At 49.1% G+C, this 23,988-nt stretch overlaps 1 protein-coding gene across 2 annotated transcripts in view; it reads left to right on the plus strand.

The window, feature by feature from the left end:
- LOC8040379 (chondroitin sulfate proteoglycan 4) overlaps positions 1-22,443 on the plus strand; it is a 178,500-nt gene extending 156,057 nt beyond the window's left edge. The window contains exons 9-14 of one of the 2 annotated variants that reach the window (XM_040211409.3): positions 31-228; positions 1,657-1,849; positions 11,411-11,873; positions 13,470-13,825; positions 16,016-17,585; positions 18,010-22,443. In XM_040211409.3, coding sequence (XP_040067343.1) covers positions 31-228; positions 1,657-1,849; positions 11,411-11,873; positions 13,470-13,825; positions 16,016-17,585; positions 18,010-18,805 — 3,576 coding nt within the window. In that variant the 3' untranslated portion in view covers positions 18,806-22,443. The remainder of the gene's footprint in view (positions 1-30; positions 229-1,656; positions 1,850-11,410; positions 11,874-13,469; positions 13,826-16,015; positions 17,586-18,009) is intronic. The other variant, XM_040211410.3, reaches the window with a different exon arrangement.
- The last annotated feature ends 1,545 nt before the right edge of the window (positions 22,444-23,988 follow it).

Here is a 23,988-nt window from a genome sequence, read left to right on the forward strand (position 1 = left end):
CTTTTGAAAAGGATGAATGATATCGTGCAGGTGTCCCGAAACACGGGACTCGTCGTCCGTCGCGGTGACGCTGCGCCTCTCAGCTCGGCCAACCTGTCGGCGGAGACGAACCTGCGCGCGGGTCCGGGCGCCATCGCCTACAAGGTGACGTCCCATCCCCGTCGGGGACTGCTGCTCGTCGGAGGCGCCGAGGCGCGTCAGTTCAGCCAGGGCGACCTCGACTCCCAGGTCTGGCACGCCGCACCTCTCTTCCTCGCTTCGTCATTATTTTATGACGATCACTCTAAGAAAATATTCATGTATCTTAATCCTGCTGATACGGTAGTGAGAGCACAACATGTGCAGCGGGAGCACACACTGCTAAGGCGTGGTATGTGTCACTATGTGTCGCGTGGTTAAGTCCTAGTGCCACGTGACATCAAAGCATCATCTCGTAGGTCATCTGACGTCACGGGGCAGTTTCGTGCTGTCACGTCAAGCAATGGCTCCTTTCTAAACGTCGACTGCCACTCCGATTTTGCAGAGCATGCGTATAAAAACTAGGAACGACAAATGTTAAAGGTAAATGAAAGTATGATAAATTTAAAAAAAAGCATTTTCTCAACAACGAGTACGAATCGGAAATAACAAAAAAAAACAGAGTGTTGGTACAAAATAAAAATATACTGCATCATTCGTGATTACAAAATACGGAAAGGGGCCAAAAAAATTGTGTGCTTATGAGATTGCATAATTGCCGGTAGACTTTCTAAACATAAAATCCCCCACAGCAACAGAAATGCAAAACAACAAGAAAATGTATAGTTCAACAAAGGACAGCGGTCGTTACCAAATGGCATGAATATTTTTTAAAAAAACGAGCCTATAAAATTATATAAGAACTTATATACGTGCTATACAATTTATTAAAGGTCCCATATGTTTAGTAAACAAATAAACGTTAACAGTCTCGTTGTTTTTGTTTTGTATTTATAATAAAAAGTGTAAATATAAAAGAAAAGAAATTATCACGTCCACACCAAACTTTTAACGGTTTGTGTTCCTTGCGTGTGCCCGTTGGATGCCGTTACTGAAGCAAACCGAACCACTGCAACTGTACAATTCGCATGCGTGCTTGTAAGCCAAATTCTAAGATTCACTGAACCTTCTATTACCCATTCTTTAAATGTATAAGAGACCTGATTTTATTGTATGCCTTTTTGTAGTTATTGTAACTATCGTTAATGTCTAAATTTCATTCGTAGTATAAATGTCTTCTTTCGTGTTTATATGTCTTCATTATTATTTGTTTCTTGTGCAAGAAAACGATAGCACAACGCAAATACCTACAAGCCTTACTGGCCTGTGCGCTTCAAATTTTATTTTATCCGTAGGTAAAAAAATATACTGATTTATTTAATTGATAGAAGAAGATTCCTTCGCCTTAAAAGTTCTCTCAGTGAAACGCCATTCACGCGGCCGGCAAAAAGGTGCCTTCGACGTAGGTACCTTTGCCATTGGCAAATCAGGCCGCTCTCTTGGGTCGCGAGCACTTGTCTAGCGCGGAAGGTCGCGAATTGATTCGCCGCTGGCCATTAAGGTCCCTTCGCTAAGGGTACCTTCACGACCGTGTGAAGGGTGTAATTACTAACCTTCTTTTCCTGGCGCACCTCCCAGGCGGTGGAGTACGAGAGCGCCGACCCGGGAGGCGGCCAGGGCGAAGAGTCCGCGTACCAGGACTCCTTCGAGTTCGTCGCCTTCCTGGGCGACACGACGTCTGCGCCGTCCACGTTCCGCCTCACCGTCTACCCGGACAACTTCTGGGAGCCGCTCCACGTGCTCCGCAACGGCACCCTCTTCGTCGACCAAGGTACCCGGCCCCCGGAAGCAGTGGCGTACTAACTTGTTTTTCAGTGTGTGTGTGGGGGGGGGGGGGAGGGGGGGGGGGCAAGCCAGGTCTCCCTCCCCCCAGGTCCGGGGTGCGGTGCCCTTAGTATCCCCTGGGCGCCGCCGGCCAGTGTTTGCCCTGCCCAGTGGTGGCTGTTTCAGGGCAGTGGGGAGGACGTCACAACACATGCCTGGCTCCCCAACTCTGAGAAAAAGGGGGGGCAAGCGCCCCCCTTGCCCCCCCGGTTGGTACGCCCATGCTCGGAGGTCATCTCCGCCACGCCCGGCACGCGGTGAAAAGTAATACACAATACGGTGTTTTCAGATAAGTTCGGCCGACCATGTCCGGTGATCATTTTTGATTTTCACGAAGAAAAAAAATATTTGTTGACTTATTGCCCAACAAAACAAAACCAACTTTCGTTTTCCAAAAAAAACTGTTTTGTCAGTGCGGAAAAAATTGTATAAGCACACTCTCAGTTGGAAGCGTTTTCTGCGGATTGCGCAAAGTTCGCATTTCGGGCAAAGCAGGGATCGGTGGCCAAGTGCGTTAGCGCGTCGAAGCTCCGAGTGCGTGGAGCGAAAGCTCGCGCTGCAGAACCCAGGGATCCTGCTTTCAACCCTTACTTGTGCCTCGTTCGATCTGGAGGAGTCTCGTATACGGGGCTTGCCGTCGTGTGTCACTACTGCCTGGTGCACGTTAAAGACCCCTAGCAACAGCGGTGGACTGCCCTGCTAGAATGTTTCATCTACAGCAAACACACCAGACAACCACATGAGCTGACTAACTTCCGGCTGTATATAAACATGCACACAACACAATTACAATTTTATTTAGGGCGCCTCCCCAAAACAACTGATGTGGCTACGTGTCTAAAACTATTTACTGACAAATTACGCGCAGGGAGGATTGACCCAACGTATTTACGGAGGGAGTATCAACGTTGTTTTGAAAGAAAAACAGAATCGTAAACACGGCACATTGGACCATGATGCTTAATTTTTAATATTTTTTTCCTTCGCCTCTCAAAATGGTAGGATTTTAAAACTTTGCCAGCATGTTGGCCTTTATTTTGTTCGTCTTTCCGCTAAATATGGTCGTCCTGGTTATCAGGACAAGTTTATGAAGAACGCAGAAATAGGGCCATTTTATTGAATATAAATTATTATGAAAGTCATTTTGAGAAAAGTCTATCTTCGACATTTTTAAACTCTTCAACTTTAAGCTCAATGATATGTACTAACATAATCTGCAAAAACACGTTGCATTATTGTCGTGTCTTTGAAGCTATGAAGCGAGACACCTGGCCAAACTGAGACAACCGCAGTGCCGTGAATGGAGCGTGTGCAGGCTCCAAATATTTTCACGAAATCGCGCGAACGCCAACCGCCTTGTCAATCAGCGTCTTATCCCGACGTGAAACAGCAAGTCAGCGAGGCAGGGCGTCTGCCTTCTGCCACACGCGCGTAGCCTGGCTCACCTGCTGTTTAGCGCGGAGATAAGGCGCTGATATACCGGCCGGTCGGTGTTCGCGCGATATTGTTAAAATAATCTGGAGGCTGTACGGTACCCCTAACTGACAGCTAGGGTTCATTATTTGTACTAAATGTAAAAAGGCACGGAGGGGGTCAGAAACAATCAAATTGACGGCACAGAGGCGCGGACTGTGGTTTTAAAGTCAGAATCCTACATGCGTTTTTGTACTAGAGTTGCCGAAGATGCGCATGGGCCGGAGCAATCGAGGGCCACTATGATGCCGCATGCTTCGCAGGGCCTGTTTTCCTTAGCCGACGTCTAACGTCTCTGTGCAGGCCACGTAAAAAAAAAAAAAAAAATAAAAAAAAAAAATGAACGTTTTGTTCAGCGGTGGGTCGCAAGGGAGCCATACTCCGTTCACTCCCAAGCTTAGAGTGGGTGGAAGCTACGTGCTCGTGCATCTGTCTGTAGCCGCGGGATCACGCTCCCGCTCATACCCACGCGGAGAGATTGGGCTCAGGGGCTGAAAAAAAGCGCGTCGATCGGTCCGGCAGCTCACACCGCACTGTCAGCTTAAAAGAACGGTTCAAACAATTGTTATCTTGTTGTTGTTGGTTTTTTTTTTTTTTTTTTTTTTTTTTACGAGTGTACTGTCACTACAGCATGTAGTACACCAACGTAGAGTACACCAACGCTTCGATCTCACTTTGGACAGTCCGGAAAAATCGGTTTCTCAGCGTATCGCATTGGGATTTACTACGGAGGTGCGGCTAGGTGGTGCACGCATGAAGATAAAATATCAACGAATAAACTTACCTCGTTCAAGAAAGAAAGAAGGAGAAATTGTTTCGGGCAATCTACGGCAGCATTTTCCGGGCGACGCCGACGGTGTTTGTTGACTTGGAGACGCTGCCGACAGGTGGCGTATGCAGCGGAACACTTTCGCTAAGTCGTCTGTTATCAAAACCCGAATCTGCGCGCCCCGCGAACCTTCGATGTATACGCCATCTGTCGGCAGCGTCTCCAAGTCAACGAACACCGTCTGCGTCTCCCGGAAAACGTCGCCGTAGAATGCCCGAAACAGGTTCTTTTTTTTTCTTCCTTGAACGAGGTAAGTTTATCCGTTGATATGTTAACTCCATGCGTGCACCGCTATGGTGCCTGGAACGCGTCTGCGACTGGTGTATTTACCGGGCTTAAAAAATGTTGTCCCTCGATTTCTGCCACATGACGTCATAAAAGGAAAATGCTATCGCAAGTCGCAATCCTGGCGGCGTCCCAACAGCTCTGGTGGAAGTGGCAGGCGCTTGCTCTGCTGCAGGTCGCTCTCCAGTGAGGCAGTCCACGGAAGCTTGGGCAGCCAGAAGTTGAGACGCCGTGACGACAGCGACACTCGCGTTCGGTCGTGCTACTCGCAGCTTCTCGTTAGCATTTCTACGACCAACCGCCAGGATCGCGACATGTAACAAACAGCATGACACTTCGGTTTCTCTGACGTTATTTGTTGCCACTTCTGGCCTACTTTTGATGCCTAAGGCACTAAACACACCAGTTGAAGACGCGCTCCCGGCACAATAGCAACACCTAACTGCACCTCTGTGGTAAATCTCCGTGCGACAGGTTGAGAAACCGATTTTTGCGTTCCGCCCAATGTGGGATCGAAACGTTAAGCCGGGGTCACACTCCTAATACATCGTACAAAAGACAGTCTGCATACATATGCGAGCCGCCGCGAGATTCGTGCTTCGGATGTCGCATGGCAATGACTTCAAGGAGGAACCTAACATGTTTCAACAGCAAAAACCAACGACCAAATGGCACATTAACGTCGCATGATAACACCCCATTGTGACATTTACGGGCATTTTTGTGTTGGCCTGGCACGCGGCGTTCGAACTAATGATATTGCGGTGACTCGTGTTTGCAGGCTGTTGTTTGAATAATGTATGAGCAGTGTGACCCCGGATTTAGTGTAAGTACAACCGCCGGCAATCTGAAGGTAAACGCCGGACCGTCGACCGGTCCGTGCTATCAGCGCCATGACGCGGCTGCCCTGGCGGCTATAGTTGTCCTTATTATATTTCATTGTTGTGGACGAAACGAAACGCCAAAAATATTCTCGGTGTACTGTTTCTACTACGACTGAAAATTCAATCGCTGTAAACAGGGGTGCTATGTTGCGCTTTTTGGACTCCCAGGAGACTAGGGAGAGGGAAGTGACGTCAACGACACAGCAAACGCAGATTGGATGTTGATTTCGTTTTCTTCTGTCAACATCCAATCTGCGTTTGCTGTGTCGTTGACGTCACTTCCCTCTTCCAAGTCTCCTGGGAGTGCAAAAAGCGCAACATAGCCCCCCAGATACAATATTTTGAATACGCACCTCTGGTTTCTATTGGTGGCGCGTTCCGTGTCGCTTTTTTCGGCATCGCAAGCAAGAAGCGTTCCCCAAGGAGTTAAAAAAACGCCATTCCCGGCACATAAGAGAACAAGGCGTGGCCAAAGTCGGATAATCAGTACTTTAGAGCACACAACCAGCACAAACAACGCGGGACAAGTGCCCCAAAAACACCTTCGCCAACGTTTTTTTTTTTTTTTTTTTTTTTTCTGGCATAGTTTTTGAACCTGACACTCGCTAGATGGCGCGACAGTATTCAAAATGGCACTACGCACGATAAAACGGTTTATAGGAGCGCACTAAAATTTCTCACTTTACGAACACCGTCCGGCTTTGCGTCGTCAATATTTGTTTCTTTCTGACCACCCCAGAGCATTTTTACACTCTGTAAAAAGAATTAAAGGGACCATGAAATGATTTTAAAATCGAGTTTCATTCACCGCACGTCCTAAAAGGTGTGAAAAGAAACACAAAAACACAAAAATAGGGAGCCCAAAAAAATTATTTGCTATAGAACTTTTAAAAGAAAACTGGACTCTTTTGCGCCTTCCTTCCTTCGCCTGTTCACTACGATGCATACGCAGAATCGCTGCACGTCAGCCGAATCCACACCGCCTATTGGGTAAGAGCCTACCTCACCAGCACCGCGATCGTAAACAATAAATAGCCGGCGAATGTTTCCTAAAAGTTTTGTTAAATAATATTCAGATCCACATTTTGTAGCATAATTAGAGATGTGTGGCGAAAATTGCCAAATTTGATAATGCTGAGAGCCAAGCGCCATCTATCGTGTGGTGAACGAAGCAACTACTGCGCGTGCGCAGTAGGGCAGGGCCGCCAGTTACTTGGGTGACGGCGACCGACGAACATTTATTTTCTTTGTTTTCCTTCCTCTCAAAACTCTGACTGACTGAACGTTTATTTTTCTACGTGTTCTTCCCGCGCGTGCCGACTTCAAGCAGCAAGAAAACAGTACTTAAAACAGAGCACGACGAACAAGAACGCTGGATTCACCGACTCCGACGAAGCGTATAGGCCTAGCAGGCATTCCGACTCGGCGCTGCGTTGCTTCGTCGCAAGACCGTCTGCCTACGACCGGCTGGCGTGCTAAATGGAATATGTCCGCGCGACCCTTGTGGACCCTTCCCGTATTATAGTTTGATCACTGACCTCAATTCTAGATTAAGAGGTGAGGAGGTCAATCTCTTCCCCTTGTTTTCCGAGGCAGCGTTGACGAACACTCGTCGAAAAGGGACTCTCGTCGATTCTATCTTCTTGTTTTGTGTGATATAGAGCTGAAATAAACGCCGTATGGATTGCCTTCGTAACACGGTATGTACACTTTGTTATTGGTATGCCATTTTTATTCTGACAGACTGCACGTCACTGTCGACCCCGGTCCAACCTTTCTTTGCCGAGTGTCGCGTCAGTATCGAGTTGCAATCGTAAAAGAACGGTCCCGAAGCGCTTACCAACAGCGCGAATACAAGACTTCCATCAAGCGCGCGCGTCCGCTCCGAGTGTAAACAGGTATTTACGTGGCTCTTGCTGACACTCGTAGTTCAAACGTATCTTTTTTAACGTCGGCTCGCTCCTGCATCTCCGAGGCCGCGAAAAACGCCATTACGTCGCTTTGCAAACGACTGACACGGGCCGGCCCTTCTGCCAACAATGACGGGGTGGTGACAAGACTCGCTGCACTTCCCAACAGGCATACCGGCGTATGGGACTAGTCCCATGCTGTCGCTGTAGCGCAACATATCTCATTGAATTTCGCTCAGCTGCGATGCGGCGATGAGAGGCGCCGATTCAGGAAATACGTCGGTGACATCAGCGCAGTAAAACCTACCGGCGCACCCCAACTCGTTGCCGCTAACACTCCCATTCTCCTACTGCCGAGAGAACTTCCGGTTCCGGAAACGGTCTACGTCACGGTGAGTTGGAGAGAATGAAAAAGTCGATATTTCAATAATTTTTTGTGTAAAAGTTAATAAACCGAGACGAAAACGGATGCCTGTTCGGCATTCAGTGAACATTGACGGTTTAATGTAAAAGTTATCTGGAAAAAGTAAAAAGGTCATTTCATGGTCCCTTTAACTCGTCGACCCCGGCTATGTACGGCACTGCGGTAGCCTCAATTTGGCCAGATTTCTCTCTTTATAACATCAAATTCAAGAAAATTACGCAATATGTATTTCCAGATTCTGTTAGTACGTATAAATAAGCCTACATTGGAAGAGTTTAAAAAATCGAAGATCGCCTTTTTCTTTAATGGAGACCCAAAATAATCCGTGTTTATTAAAAATTGTCCCCTTTGAACGTTTCTCGTAAATTGATCCCGCTGACCGGAAAATAGAAAATTTAGCACAAAAACTAAAAATATAAGGCGCAACACGCCGACAAGGTTTGAAATTCCTAGCATGTATAGATGCGGAAAAACAAGATATTCAAAGTCGAGCATAATTGCTCCGTGTCCCGCGTTTGCGCTTTTTCTTTGCAAACTAACGGCGTTGTTGCTCCGTGGTAACTATACTTGGGATCAATCCTTACTATATGTATCTTGTCGGAAAATATTTTTTTAAACCCGCAGACGCAGCAGAAGTTTTCAGGAAGGCACCAGAAGTGCCAACATTGAGCAATTCGCAGAAAGCGCTTAAACAGAAAGCGTGCTTCTATAGTTTTTTTTTTTTTTTTTTGTGTATGAGTTTTTGCAAGGATTTTTTTTTTTCGCAAAGCAAAGTTGAATTATGTTTTGTTGGGCATATGCGAACTTTTTTTTTTATTTTTCGTCCAAATTGAAAATGGTTACCGGACATGGTCGGCCCTACTTATTTGAAAACTCCCTATCAACCAACAAACAATTTACAAAAAAAAAAAACGTATTTGTTTACACGGGGTGTTGGCGTTGCGCATGCGCAGAAACCAACTTTTCCCGACGCGAGGCATCTGCGCATTCGCAGTGCCGACAGCAGCGCCACCGCAGTGGAGTGACGTCAGAGAGTTAGTTGGTTCCTATAGTCGCCGACGGTCTATAAGAAACGTAGGCGGTGATGAATCTCGACCAAATTATTACAGCTCCGCCGCAGCAAATGAGTTCACGAAGCGAGAATAATTAATGTAATGGCCCACGCCCCGCATTTCTCAGGCTATCGGCAGCTATAAAAAATATACTCGCTTCCTATTGCATTGTGGTGTGTAGAACACCCTAGGCTGCGTCTCACATGAAGTCCGACCGCAGCCGTCGGTATATGCGACCCTATGGAACTATATAGACGTTCGCAAGTACGGCCCCTGGGCGCCGCCATCTTGCTAATGGTGTGGTGGGTAGATCGTCTGGTAGTCGAGCATTCTGTGAAGCGTATGCGGAGAGCAAGTCGCCTGTTTTTTTGTTGTTTTTTTTCGCAAGAGTTGCGGTGACGTCAGAAAGAAGCCGAGCTCCGATTGGCTCCGTTTAAAGGATAGTAGGTAGACCTCAAAGCAAGCTGTATCGAGGCCTACCCACTTTCTTTCATTCACAACCAATCAAAGCTTGCCGTTCTGATGTCCCCACAACCCCTGCAAAAGAGGCAGTCGAACTTGCGGTCCGCGTACCCCGCGGTTTCCAGACTGGCGCCCAAAAAAAAAAGCTGTATCCATCTACGGTGGCCGGACTAGCTCTCGAAGCGCGGCCGCTCGCGAACCTCTATAGTTCGTTTTAGCTCAAGTCCAGATTCAGCAGACGCTGCGAGGTAATGGGACCGCTTAAGCGGAGTCAAAAGCGTAAGTCAGTAGCCAGTTTTGTTTTGTTGTATAGGTTCAGCGATGATGGAACACGTACGGGAACAAGACGACCACCGTAATGGCGCGCTTCTGGTTGACCCCGTGAATTCGTAGCTTTGGATGAGTCTTGACTGAAGGTGAAACGAAGCGCATAATCAATGCGGAGCGCAAGTTCGTCTGCATCTTTTGCAGGGTTGGCGGTGACGTCAGAACAACGTGGAGCTCTGATTTGCTCTGATTGAAGGATGGTGGTTAAACCTCTAGGCAGCTTGCTTTGAGGTCTACCCACTATCCTCCAATCAAAACCAATCAGAGCTCTGCGTTCTGAAGTCACCACAACTCCCTGCAAAAGAAGCAGACGAAATTGCCAAGCCTGGTCGTCACGGCGCTAGTCGTATTCTTGCGTTTGGCTACCACCGACTAAACCAATCGCGCACAGTGAGGACGCCGCGATGCTGCGCTCCTTTTCTGCGCGTGATTAGTCTAGACCAGGGGTGGCCAGGCAAACCCGGCCTAAGAGCCGCAAACAAAACCACGAAACTTCCAAGAGCCGGGGGGGGGGGGGGGGGCATACTTGTCCAGGGCAATAAACGAAACTCGAAGTACTATCAATCTATCCCAGTCAAAAGCAGTTTAACTGTACGCAAGGTAGCAGTAGCACGAGACTTCCAAACCGCAACCTGACTTTCGATTTAAAACGCGTTCCATGTCTCTTTTGGGGGAAGTGCTCGTGTGACCGGGAGGGTGGCGGGGTGGGGGGAAGTGGAGACGAGGGAGCCGCGAGCCGCACTCTGGCACGCGAAGAGCCGCAGCTTGGCCACCCCTGGTCTAGATGGTGATAGCATACCATAGAAAGACAATGGGCTCCGGGGCGATGCACTCTTTGCGCTGCTTGATTTTCTCCGTCGTATTCGTAACGTCGTTTTCGGTCTGACTTAAGGCGAACGGGCTGTAGACCTGACCAATAATCGCTTTCTGCTTGCTGTCATCTTTGTCTGCTGGGCTGTGGAAGGAAGGCCTTCTGAGCTTGCGCTGTAGCTCTGTTGTACGGTATTGGGGAGGAGATGGAGGAGGTGGTGCTCCCTAGCAGCCACCTGGGGAATTAACGCTGCGTGGCAAACAAACCCTGCGACCGCAGTCATTAGTGTATTCGATGCCATGAAAACGTCTACGCGAGGCTCTTGAAAGGCGCGTAACACAATTCTTTTAGCGTAAACGCATCTAGATAAAATTAATATAGTCTTCTCTTGCATTCAGTGTACTCCAAGGTCTCTTGTAAGAAATAACAAGCGCATCTGTGGTCACGCGCGGGAATGCCGGGAGAGCCGCGTCGTGTCGGCCGTGCGCGCTGGATCGTACGTGGCCGGCGTGGCGTCGGTGTTCTGAATGATTCGCAAAACACGTGCTTCACTTTTAAGTTACCCTCTCTCTTGCGACAATCATGGACGACCTCCGCGGAAGCAGGCGGTGTCTCGTTGAAGTAGGGGAAGTGCTCAACTGCGATCAACTGCGAGAATGTCATCGAGTACTGCGTAGCAGCAGAGCCGACGGCGGACAGTGTCCGCATCGTCGCGTACGTGCTGCAGTCCTCCGTGCTGCATGCACCTGGTTCAAAAGCATGCTTGGAGCACTGCGGGCGGCAGCAACTTCAGAAAGCGCGGAAAAGACGTGGCGTACTGGCGAGTGCTTGCGTCGGAGTTGTTTGCCACACAGCGATTGTTTGTGGTGATGATGAGGATAATAATACTGCGCCCCCTATATTTCGATCTCCTCGCCAATAACAAACGCGGGCATGCGTCCAGAGCTCAGTAACTCAGCATTTGTTTCGCCCAAATGGTGAGCGCTGCATAGCAGCTGACCGTAACGCTTCCTGTTCGCTGCCCTGCGGCTCCGTCCGTTGTCTTTCGCAGGAGGCAGCGCTGTCCTGGACGCTTCGATGCTCCTGGTCACCCACCCTGCCCTCGATGCCGCCAACATCAGCTTCAGCGTTACGCAGCCACTCTTGTCGGGCAGACTCCTGGTCGAAGACCGCGTCGTTGGAAGCTTCTCCCAGGCCGACCTCGACTCTGGCGTGGTCCGCTTTCAGCACTCTGGCAACCTTAGTCAAGACCGCGTCGTCCTGGAAGTCTCCAACGGCATTGCTTCGCGGATCCAGCTGGAACTACCGGTGCGCGTGGTGCCCCAGGCCATTCTGCTGGACACCGGCAACGTCAGCGTGACCGAGGGCGGACAGGCGGCGCTGGACTCCTCCCATATCAGCGCCGGTCCGCTTCGGGAGTTGCTGCCACAGCTCTTGGTGGTGGAGCCCCCGCAGCATGGACGCCTCTCGGCTTCGGCCTTCTCTCCAGAAGCCCTCGACCGCGGCGAGCTCCGGTCAGTATTATTGTCAGAGTTCGGCCTGAAACCGCTCGATATTGGTACGAAATCATGTTTCATTCCAAAGCTGGCATGAACAAAAATTTTTATAAACATCTGCAACCGGAAGGATGTTTTGCAGCACCACCGATAGATGTGGTTTTTCACTGGTAGCCACAGCTAAGTCCGCTGCTGTTGAGCATCATGCTGAGGAAAGTTTTCGCAGCGTGCATTTCACACATCAAGATTGTCTCTTGACGGGTAATATGTGGAATACGTTTTAATCAATTGTCATGGACATCGCCCTGAACTGACGGGATTTGGTCTGCCATGCTGATGCTGGTCTACATAGCATGGGCATTTATTTACTTTTATTTGACTCTTTTACAACAACAAACTGGTATTTGGAGCAAGTAAGGAGTAGTAGTAACCACGAGCACTGCGGAACGATATCTGTCTAATCGTACTGTGCACCAATAGCAGCCGATCTGACATCAGTGCAAGTCATGTATATTCGGTGCTGCTGCATTTTACTACCCCGCGAACTCCCGGTAAGAAACAACCCTCATCATAACATGGCCTTTTGAAACGTCTATGAGATATTTTATCACTAATTCTAGTGCTTAGCCGAAGGCTTGGTTCGCAAGACGTTTGTTGGATAAATTTTAATACTCCTGTAAGATGACCTTAATATCGTGTAGGTTATTGCTAACACTCCAACTAAGTCGCCTTTGTAGCACGTAAGCGTCCTAGAAAATGTGACATAAACAAACCCGAAATGCCTGCCGAAGCAAAACGACTGGAAGTCGCTTGGGAGTCAAGAGATTGCTTGTGGTCGTAAACGCTGATAGTGTTTGCAAATATTACAAAAAAAACAAACTGCGTGGACGGTCACGCGACGTGATGCAGATAGATAGTGCTTCAGCTGGTTTTACATTTTGCCGATACTGCGTCGTGATTGACTGGAAATTCCGGTGATTCTGCGTCGCGCGATGTCTCGCGCGAACCACAACCGATCACACCCACAGAACAGCAAAAGCTGACACCAAACGCGCTCTCGCGGACGTGCTGCACAAATCATTAAATCGCACCAGAGTGTTCATTCTTCGCTCGGTAACATTCTCTTCTACGTGTCTTTTCACGTTCATGCAAAGCATAATCTTGACGTCGAATTCGTTCCATCCTAACACTCAAGGTGAGACCGTGTAGGCGCCTAGGCACCGGCGACATTCTGTCTCACGGGCCCATGAACGCCGCCTAGCAGCCATTACCTACTCCGGCAAATGCTTCGGCCGTCCATGCTGGCGCGCAAAGATTTAGAGCGCCGAGGGAACGGTCGACCGAAGGCGAGAAGGAGCGGGTGGCAAGGAGCGCGATCACATGACCACCAGCGAAACCGCGATTGGCCGAACACGTTGCAAGTCAACCGCGATTATCGTCAGCGAAAGGGCGAGGGTATCAGCGCTGTACTCAACCTCTCTTGGCATCAACGCCGCCTGCGATAAACGCGCGCGTGCTCCGTTCGTTTTCGGCAACACGGCACTCGTCCATTGCAATCCCAGTACAGCCGACGCCGTAATATGTCCGTCATCTGGTCTCTGTGGTGTCGCTCAGGTATCGCCACGACGGCAGCGAGACGTCTCGAGACTGGTTCACGGTCGTGGCTCGAGGCCCCGGCCGCGAGAGCCTGCCGGGCACCGTCCACGTCTCGGTGGAGCCTGTCAACGACGAGGCGCCGTACATGGCCAACAACACGGGCCTGGACCTGTGGGAGGGTGCCGTGTCGCCCATCTCGTCCACGCACCTGGCCGCCGTGGACGAAGACTCGGAGCCGGCCCAGCTCCGCTTCCACATTTCGACGCCCAGCAACGGCTACGTGGCACTCCGGAACGATACCAAGGTTCCTCTGCTCTCGTTCACCCAGGATCAGATCAACAGGGGCCTCGTGGTTTTTGTTCATACTGGTGCGTGTGAGTAGGAGTAGTACAATGGCTTTATTAAGATGAAATGACGCGATTTTGCTCTTCACACTAAGGTACCTTTTTGCAAATAATCAAATTATTTGTAACCGACTCATTTTTGCAGTAATTTTGTAATCATTTCATTACATTTATTAGAAAGTAATCGCAGCAATAATCGGTTTACTTTACGAAGTACTAAAATTACTTGCAACCGTTACTTTCTTTTTTTCCCCGTTTCTAATGGCGACCTTTCTTCGCTGAAGTTTCCTACCAAGGAATTTTTGAACCAAATTTCGGACGAGAGGATGGTTTACCAAAACCCTTGGATTAAAAACATGTGATTAGTTAATAATTAGGTGATTCTAATTCAATAATAGACAGTTCAAAAAAGCTTTTTTTTTTCAAATCGGCGGAGAACTCTGTTGTTTTGAAAATCTGAAATAATCGGAGGAGTAACGGTCACTTTTTCAAGTAACAACCAATTAGTTTTCGTCTCGAGTAATCCAGGAACCTATTGGAATACGTTTTAAGCGAGAGTAATTGTAATGCACTACTTCCAAACATCCCTGCATGCGACACAGCGCGCGTTGCATTATTGGACATCTTTGGCCACTCAGAGGAGTGGCTGGCTTGGTTTCGATTTCCACTGCCCCGTTGACGAAGTACTTCATCTCGGCACTGTAATAAAATGAAGTCAGTGCTCGCTTCTATTCCACCCATTCATCTTTGTGAGAGCCCCCGTTGAGATAAGAACCTCCAGGGGCCGTAAAGACCTACCTGGACTTAGCGAGTAATAGGAGTAAGGCCTGCCGCGTTCCCACTTATCCGGCTACCACTCCAGAGGTCAGCATGACCCTCCCGGGTCACGGATCGTTGAAGAAGCCTAGGACATTCGTTGCCTAGGGGAGACGATGGAACAGGATGATCGGCCCAGAAAACGTGCCCGAGCATTCTATATTGGTAGGCAACACCATAGATTTAAGGAAAGTCACCCATTCGAAAATGCAGCCACTGTACTTGGTCGTGAAGGGACGTCGCGAATTAAGCTTGAAAAATTTAAACCGAAACGGTGAAAAAAAGGTGTCCGAGGTGCTTTGCGCGGCGCTACGCCGCTGGGATTGCTTCGATTTTGCAAGAGAGCTATTGTAATCGATTACGTTTTTGTTTTTTTTAGCACCTTGTGCAAGACTGGGCATTAGACATTGGCAGTACGTATGCGGACATGGTACGCGTAAGAATATTGCTGTTAATCCCGGATTCAGAATATGGCGAGATAACGCGCGCCTTGATCTATCATATAGCCTGTGTGAAACGCTGTGAAACGTCGAATGGGAAAACGCTGTTCTACGTATTATCACGTGTTTTTCAAACGCTCACGCAGTTAGAAGGGTTTTCAAAGTTAGGGTAACGTAGATGATTATGCTGGTTGATTCATTGTTGAAAATACAAACGGCGCAACCGGACGTAAAAAAGTAAAAGAAGGCAAACACCAGCGCTGACTTACAGCTAAACGTCATTGGTGCTCACATCAAGCGTAAATACTTCACGTATCATAACCATATAGTAAGCAATAACAAAACAACTTATTTTGTTGGGACACATGCATAATTTATATTTGCTGTTAGCACCAAGTTCAGCTGTAAATCAGTGCTGGCGGTTGTTAGTGTTGTTTGTATTTTCAAAGCTTCCACGACGTAGCGTGCAATATGAGATCTTCATTAATAAATCAGCGTGCGTGCCATATCCATCATGTCTTGTGGAGAATGAGAAATCCAAAAACTTTGAAAAATGAATACATTAGATTAAAAACAAAAGCTCCGACAAAGTGTAGTTTTAATGTAGCTGAGCGATTCTAGACACCCCCGAGTTTCCCCCAAAAAGAACTCTCTAAGCGATGACCTTTCTTGATAAAAAAAAATATTACTTTACTAATAAGTTCGGTTAAAGGAAGCATAAATAAAATATTTCCGAGTTTACAAAAAAAAAAAGGTTTTTGTAAGACTTAGTTTGCCAGCCGACGTTTCACTAAGAGACTTAGAAGATGTATTTATCAGCAAAACGTCCGACGCTACTCTTCTAGAATGTTCTTTTTCAATTTTCATACAAGCCTCGTACACCTTTATTTTCTTTGGATCTAAAAGTTGAGTCTAATCGCACGTACATGCATGGCTTACTAAACTACACCCATTTTATTCGCAGGTTCACCAGCAGGAGGATTCAAGTTCCAGGTGACCGATGGTCTCAACCAGGGCTCCCCGCACGTCTTCACGGTGAACGCGCGACCGCTCAAGATTCGCTTGGAGCACAACAAGACGCTCAGCGTGCTTCCGGGAAGCCAGCAGTCTATCACCAGGGATCATCTCCTGGCACGTACTGGTGACCGCAACCGAGACGTGTCCTTTGTTGTCGTCCAACAGCCCCGATTAGGTATCCTGCTGCGCGAGAATCCGCAAGACGGAACTCTGGTCCAACTCAGCCGCTTCACGCAAGCCGATCTGGACAACTACTTGGTCCTCTACGAGCATCGTGCACCCATGTCTCAGCCCGTGGAACACGACTCCCTCCAGCTTGACCTGGTGACGGCCAATGCGGCGCCCGTGACGGGTGTTCTCTTCGGCATCCGGATCGCTCTGGGGGACTCCGTGGCCTCGCTCCTCGGGACACTTCAGGTCACCGAGGGCGGAAGAACGCCTTTGGCATCCGCGTTGGATGTGGCGGGTCTTCAGGCACTCTGGCGCGGCAAGCCAGACGTTCCACCCCGCCTTCGACTCTGTGTGCTCTCAGCGCCGATTCGTGGCTGGCTTGAGCTGGACCAGCGGAACGTAACTGTCCCCCTGTGCGTCGCGGCCCACCGCTTAGATCAGCTCATCTACGTCCACGACGATTCGGAGACGCTCGAAGACTCCATTCGCGTCGGGCTCTTCCTTGCCTCAGCCAATGGCGACCGTCCGGACTTAGCCCTACACAACGGAACGTTACGCGTCACCGTGCATCCAGTCAACGATCGGCCGTTCACTGTCGAGACACCTAGCCCCGTCGTCAGAGTTGCCAGAGGGTACAGGACAACGCTGTCTTCCAGCATCCTGAAGACTTCAGACGAGGACGGCTCTTCGGCTCAAATTGTGTACCAGGTCCTCCGACAAGACGAAGGTGCCTCTATGTTCGTTCTTGACGGCGCTGATGTCGCTGCTGCAAACTTCACTCAACAAGATGTTGACGGCGGGCGAGTGTCTCTGGTCCATGATGGGTCTACAATGACGTCAGACACTCTGCAGCTCCTGGTAAGTGACGGCGTGCACCCAGCCGTACCCGTGTCCCTCCTCATCGATGTTGAGTCTGTCGTGCTTCGTGTCTCCAATGGAACCGGACTCAGGTTGACACAAGGGGACGCGCGAGTGGTCATCAGTCCAACGACCATTGGTGCGTCGACAAACGGTGACCTTCAAGAGCTTGTGTACAACGTGACGTCTGAGCCCCAGCTTGGACAACTGGTCTTCCCCGATGGTGCTGTTGCCGATGAGTTCACGCACGGCGATTTAAAGCAAGGACTTGTTGTGTACGAGCAGCATGACCTTAGCGGCCCAAGGGATTCGTTTGTGGTGACCGTCAGCTGTAGGCAGGTGCCTCCCGTTGTGCATCGGGTGGAAGTGAAAGTTGAGGCCCTGGTGAGACAGCGACCACTGGTGGTGCAGACAGGACGTTTTGCGCTCGTCACTGTCGACCATTTGGACGCATCCAAGCTGGCAGCGCGAACCAACTCTATGCCGAGGTGACATCCTTTCTCTTAAATCTTGATGTTTTTTTTTATTAAGTATCCAAGCCTTCAGTTTAAATATAACTATATTTAGATAGAGGTGATTTAGTGCTGAAAGCTATACGGGCAGACATGCCAACCGCCACAGGAACATGAATGGCAATTTCGACAACTGAATATGACGTTTCATTGACTTCTCAAAGATATCGAACCCAACGCCAATAATGGCTGCGATTCAGTGACATTGTTTAACCATAGAAACAGATAAAAGCATTGAACCCCGGACTTTGTCCGCTTTACGTATTGTTAAAACCCTTAGAAAGCGAGTAGAATATCATGTCGGGTCTCTAATTTTATCGCTGACGTTTGATGAGCATCGATTGTGGTGCCTATGTGGACAGCAGTGAACGAACTGATAATCTGCTCATCTGTTTCACAGATATCGTGTGACTCGATCCCCAACACTGGGCCTGCTCCTACTCTCCGGATCCCCAAACCCAGCCCTGGAGTTTACGCACGAGGACATACTCAACGAAACGCTCGTTTACCACAGCCACGCCAAGGGCGCCACAACGTCCCGCGGCGATCACTTCGACTTCGAGCTCACAGCAGCGGGCGTCCAGCCAGGCATCGGACGTTTTCTGATCCACCTCCAACCCCCGTCTACGGTCGCTTCAGCCACCACTCCTTCAACCCGCGACGCCAACGACAACAACAACGATACTGGAACGGAACGACCTCCAGGGATCATCGAGACAGGCATCCGCGTACCCCTTCTCACCAACGACCACCTCGTTGTGATTGGAGTCGCAGCCGGCATCCTTCTTCTGCTCACTGTCATCGCCGTAGTCGGGGTCGCCTGCGGCGCCTGTCGAAGCCGAGGCGGGACCGGAGAGAAGCCCCGTGACAGCACCGGTTCCCGACTGTCTTCAGCGAGAGGTCCTGGTATGCCGCTCGAAGAAACACCGTCGCCGCCGGCTGCGCCGCCCACGTCCCCGTCGAGTACGAGCAGCGAGCCAGTGCCTGGCGTGCCGGACATGGACTGTCTGCCGCCGCCCTACGCGGGGAGCACAGAGGTCAGCCCCGCGGTCCCCACGTGCAAGGTAACACCGTTAGGTCACCCCGAAGCCCTCAAAGCACCTTCGGAGGCGGCAAGTGAAAGCGATGACTGGAACGGGGAGGTTCGCTTCTCGGCGCCCACCACCGTGCTCAGGAAGAACCAGTACTGGGTGTGAGTCTACAAAAACGTCTCACGGAGCCTTTACTCCATGGACAATAGTCGGATGCAGAGTGGCGGAGAAAAAAAGAAAGGCGAAGACGGAGTAATAAGCCTTATCGCCAAGAGTTCAGCTGAGAAGATTATGCGCTCTAAGGTGCTCTTTGACTGATCCCTTTTCACTTGGCAAGCGAACCAGTCAAGTCACAATTTTGTGTCACGTGGCCGAACTTTCAAGCCTGCTAGACCTCGCAAGATCTAGGAATAGGTGATTACATTATTGCTCTGTGCCTTCTCTTAAGTTCATGGCGGAACGATGTGCAAAGAGACTATTAAGTTAAGGAGCGTCTTGCTTCATTCGGCAGTGGCAGTGGCCGCTGCTCGTGTTACCTTAAAAAAAAAACCGTTTGAGGGATGCATTCAACTAACCTAATTTTGCTGAATTTATAGGAAGTGTCCAATAGTGCCCGCACAGGATTGCAAGTTTGCCTGTGCTACGAAACGGATGTTATGGTGACGCACTGGAATCACGTCCTCAGCAAAGGGGGCGTGGAATTGTGGGCTAAGTTCGAGTGACGTCAACGCACCTACCCTACAAAACTTCTGATGCCATCACTGCGCAGGCGCAGTGACGGTCGTCCACCGGTCTTCGTGTCCTCAAGACGCTTGTGAAGTGTCGCTGTTCTGGATCATGACGTCGCTGCGGTGCGGATAGCAAGCAACGATTTAATGCTCAGGGAGTACACAGCTATTGCAAGTTCATCGTGGATTGGTGAATCAACCTTTGCCGCCGACTTACTTCACGAAACCGGTGTGATTTCAATGTTGTGACCTCGCTGTGGTGGTTGCGGCGTCAATCATCACGTGACTGGCTTCATCGCATCGTCTCTACTCACGGCAGGCCAGCCGGCTGCCCTGCCGTAGACCTTGGGATTTCTTTAACCCTTTTCTCCGTGATATCTCCGCACTTATCTTGAGTGATTTTTGCGCACTTAGATTCCTTAGAAATTCATATTAGTTTTAAACTGGTCATCCAATCATTTTATACAACTTAACTACGTTCATCAACCGTTTACATGGTACTGTCCTTATAGAGACGATAAACGTTGAACTAGAGTGTACTAGAAAGGTGAGGGTTGTGACCATTGCTAGATTTCTGTGAAAAGCTATGAAGCTTTGGGTAGGGGAAGAAACGCGGCGCCACCGTCGTCTATTTGCATGTTAGACCCTCTATACGATTGTCTTGGTGGCGTCTTTTATATTGTAAATTTCCAGTAATCGGGCTTAAAACACGGCTTCACGAGATGGTTTAATGGAGCGTGCTCATTGAGCGTAGACAATGCTGAGTAAGCAGAGGCACACGTACTTTTTGTGCTGTGCTGTGAGGAGATTCCTGCAATATCATTGAGCAAACGCCTGTCTGCAAGCAGGCGAAGAATGTCGCGTCGCAATTGCTTTTTATGTGTCGCGTCCATACCAAGCACCTCAGCAAACAGTCGGTCGTAGCAACGCTCCGCCTATTTCAGTGCTCTCTAGTTGAAAGCCCGATTCGCCGTATCTCAGAGAAGTCGCAAGAACTGCTGAAACTCCTAATGTAGGGTGTTTTGTTTCTGGGAAAACGTTGGACGTCTATCGTCTCTCTGGACAGCCCTTCACTCCCCCCCTCCCTGTCGCTAGTTGTTGCCTCTTGCACAAGCGAGTAACCTTGTATATATGGCATCTGAATCTTTCATCGAGGTAAAAAGGATCCAGGCAACGCGTTTATACCAGAGGGAATCACCAGAATGTGTACCCCTTCACCCTCAGTTAGTCGGTGCCTATCGCCAGTACGGTCGCCCTATTGCTGTCACCGGAATCATTTTATTGCTCAACAGACACCCGATCAGTTCACCGCACTACCTGTACATCGTCGGTACCGTACAGACACATGTCGTCCCTGGACGCAAACTTGCACAAGGCTGGGTTCAGGCCGATGATCGTCCGACACTTGACCCGCCCTCCCCGAATCTCGAGTCTTCCTCCTGGTAAAGCTTCAAATGCCTTCTTCTTCGTCGTATACACAGAAATACTATTTTTATTACTCAGGAATCGCTGCCGTGCTCTTGTGCTGCCAAGTGTCTCGGACGTGTAGATGCATCTAGTACAGAACATCTTCACCATCTTCGTCTTCTTGTCTATGTGTTCCAAAGGTCTTGAAGATGAGACGCCCGTCTAGCGTGACTATACTCCGTTTCACATCAAAGAGTTTTAGGGAAACGTTTTCGCACGTCTCGAATGGTACGATGGGCTCTTACGTATGGACTGCGCATGCGCTACCATAGAAGACTCACATGCGCAGTTCGTACCGAAGGGCCCATCTTACCGTATCGGATGCTCAAAAACGGTTCCCTAAAACTCTCTTGTAAGTCCAACCACAGTCATCGTTAAGATCCGTGGGAGCCAATCAAGCTCTGTCAAAAGTGCATCGTCACGGTGCTCGCATTCTTTGAACGTTTTTTTTATCACCGGCTACACCAATCGCGCACAGATAGAAGTGCAGGATCACAACGGATTCCCTGCGTGCGACTGGTTCATCCGTTGATAGCAGACGCGAAAAGACGAGCGCCAAGAGGATAAACTTTTTGGCTTTGCTTGGTTGGCGTCGCCGGATCGTAGCTTTAGCTGCGGTTGAACTTAGCGTGAAACAGAGTATAAAAGGCTACGTAGACGTTGATCGTGTAGGTTATAATTACCATCATCTATGCCAAAAAAAAAAAGTTTACCTCTTACACAAATGATGGTCCGCATTTTTATGTTGGTTTATGCGCAGTCTCCTAAAACATCTATGCGCCACGATGTTCGATGTCGATGTTTGACTTCCCGTGGAAGGTATTTGTGCTATATTGGGCAACAGTTTGCAATTTGAAATTAACGGTTGGCATACATGCTCTCAATATCATCAAAATGTGGTCAGTTTTTCCTGCGAACATAGTAAAGACCTAAGGCCCATGCACACGGTAGAGTCTGACTGCGTTTGACCAGAACCACTTTGGAGGAAAGAGGGAGGGGGGTTGTTATTTAGGAGCCATTGGCTCTTGTCGGCAGGACACAACTGCCGGTTACCCAACGATGCGTGGATTGGTGGCCATGATAATTTTTAGTCGCCTCCGACTGAAGCCAACGCAGAGTGATCAGACGTAGTCTAACACTACTAGACCGTGTGAATGGGCACTTCATTTGATGTGCGCGCGTAGGAAAGGCAGCTCATTGGCGACAACCAGGTCAATTTTCATGTGAGCACTCGTACTTGCTTGCTGTACGAGTGCGTGTCTTCACATCTGGTACCAGGGCCGAACAAGGAATGTCCCGTGGAACAAATCAATTAACCGGCAGACTACTGGAAGAAACGGGAACTTACACGAACCACTTACGATGCAAATGTCTCTCTCCAGCGTGTCTGTAGTATGTCCTGTTCTGACCAGGTATCGGCACCCCCACGAATGCAAGCTGTCGCGCAACGAAATGAGCATACCGCGTTCGCTCCTGTTTTTCGCCAGCATTTCTACGACCAACCGCAAGGGTCACGACATCCGACAGCAGGACGCTCCGTCTACTGTGACGTCATTTGTTGCCACTTCGCATCACTTTTGATGTATGGGCGGGATAGGACGGTGAACACACCAGGCTCCGAGCGTGGACAGTCGTCGGTGCTGCGTTGGAGCCTAAACAACGCTTTAACCCGAAAGTTGTACACGCCGGCCACCTGGTTTCGCCGCACGTACAACGCTATGAACAAACGAGTAGATGAATTTGGAGTTGTTTTGGGTGCGTATCAAAATTACGATACCATTTCGCTCATTCATCGATCGGGACAGTCTCACACTCCCGGATGCATCAACATTCACGAAACAAAACATTTCAACGAGTTGCCAATGTGCCAGTATCACTGAGGCTCAATATCAATGCTGCCGTTCTTATGTCGATTCAAACCTCTGCTTATTGTCACTCACTGGGACATGCAATAGACCGATCTCACTAAGTGTACGGCGCATGCGTAAAGCCTCCATAGCTTTAGTTCTCGGGAGCCAGCCGGCAGAGCCGGAGATTGCTCATGCCATCCCGCGCTTTGCACGCGAAGAGCTCCAGCAAGGTTGTCGCAGCTGCAAAAAGATGAAAATTCCCCCGATGCACTGCGGCAGCGGTGGCTTTACCAACCTGGCTGGTGAGGTCGGTTTATTAGGCTTCGTCAATTCAGCTAATGCATTATTTTTCTGTCACGCAATCTTAAACTAGTGAATTTGCAGGCTCCTGCCAATTTTTGCGCAGTACCATATTTCGTGTGCTTTGAAGTTAGACAAATATATGTACCAGGTCGGAGACTTCACTTTAAACTGGGCACATCCTGGTACCTGCTTCATGTTCAAAAGTTTAATTCGGAAGTATTTATTGACATCTTTTTTTTTAAATAAAGCGCGCTAAGACAGGCAGAGAATCAGCAGAAAATCAGTCTTGTAACAGCTTTGTCACACAATCGCGATAGACATCGATTGCTGTCAGACCGACAAAACAAATATTAACATGGTGCCAACTGCCGCAATCTTTCGCAATTCCACTTGCTCAAATACATGTAACTGTGCGACCGTTTGATGATGCAGCAAAGTTGCTAAGTCACCAACTGGAGCAGCAATGATGCTGCCTAAAAACTTTTCTATGTAACCAGATGATGACGCTGAAAAGTTGCTGCATTAACAAGTGGCGTAGCAATGATGCTGCTTAGCAGCACTGCTACGTCACCAGTTGATGACGTAGCAAAGTTGCTGCTTTACCAGATGGCGAAGCAATAATGATGCCTAGTAACTTTGCAGTATCGCCACTTGACTGGCGTAGTAAGGATGTTACCTGCCAACTTCGTGACGTCACCAATCGATAGCACAACAAAGTTGCTACGTCATCAGCTGGCGTAGCAATAATGCTGCCTAGCAACGTTGCTATGTCACCAGTTTTTGAAGTAGCAATGCTGTTGTCTAGAAACTTTGCTACGCCACAACTTGATTACGGCTCAAAGTTTGCGCGTTCACAGCCGGTGTAGCAATAATGCGGCCTACCAACTTTGCGACGAACACCGGTTGTCAGTTGACGACATAGAAAAGTGGCTACGTCGCAAGTTGACAACGTAGCAAAGTTGTTACGTTCCCAGCTGACGTAGCCTTGACGCTACCTTGC

The sequence above is a fragment of the Ixodes scapularis genome, unplaced genomic scaffold (genome assembly GCF_016920785.2).
Source record: "Ixodes scapularis isolate PalLabHiFi unplaced genomic scaffold, ASM1692078v2 PGA_scaffold11__112_contigs__length_91849675, whole genome shotgun sequence".
NCBI classification, from domain to species: Eukaryota; Metazoa; Arthropoda; class Arachnida; order Ixodida; family Ixodidae; genus Ixodes; species Ixodes scapularis.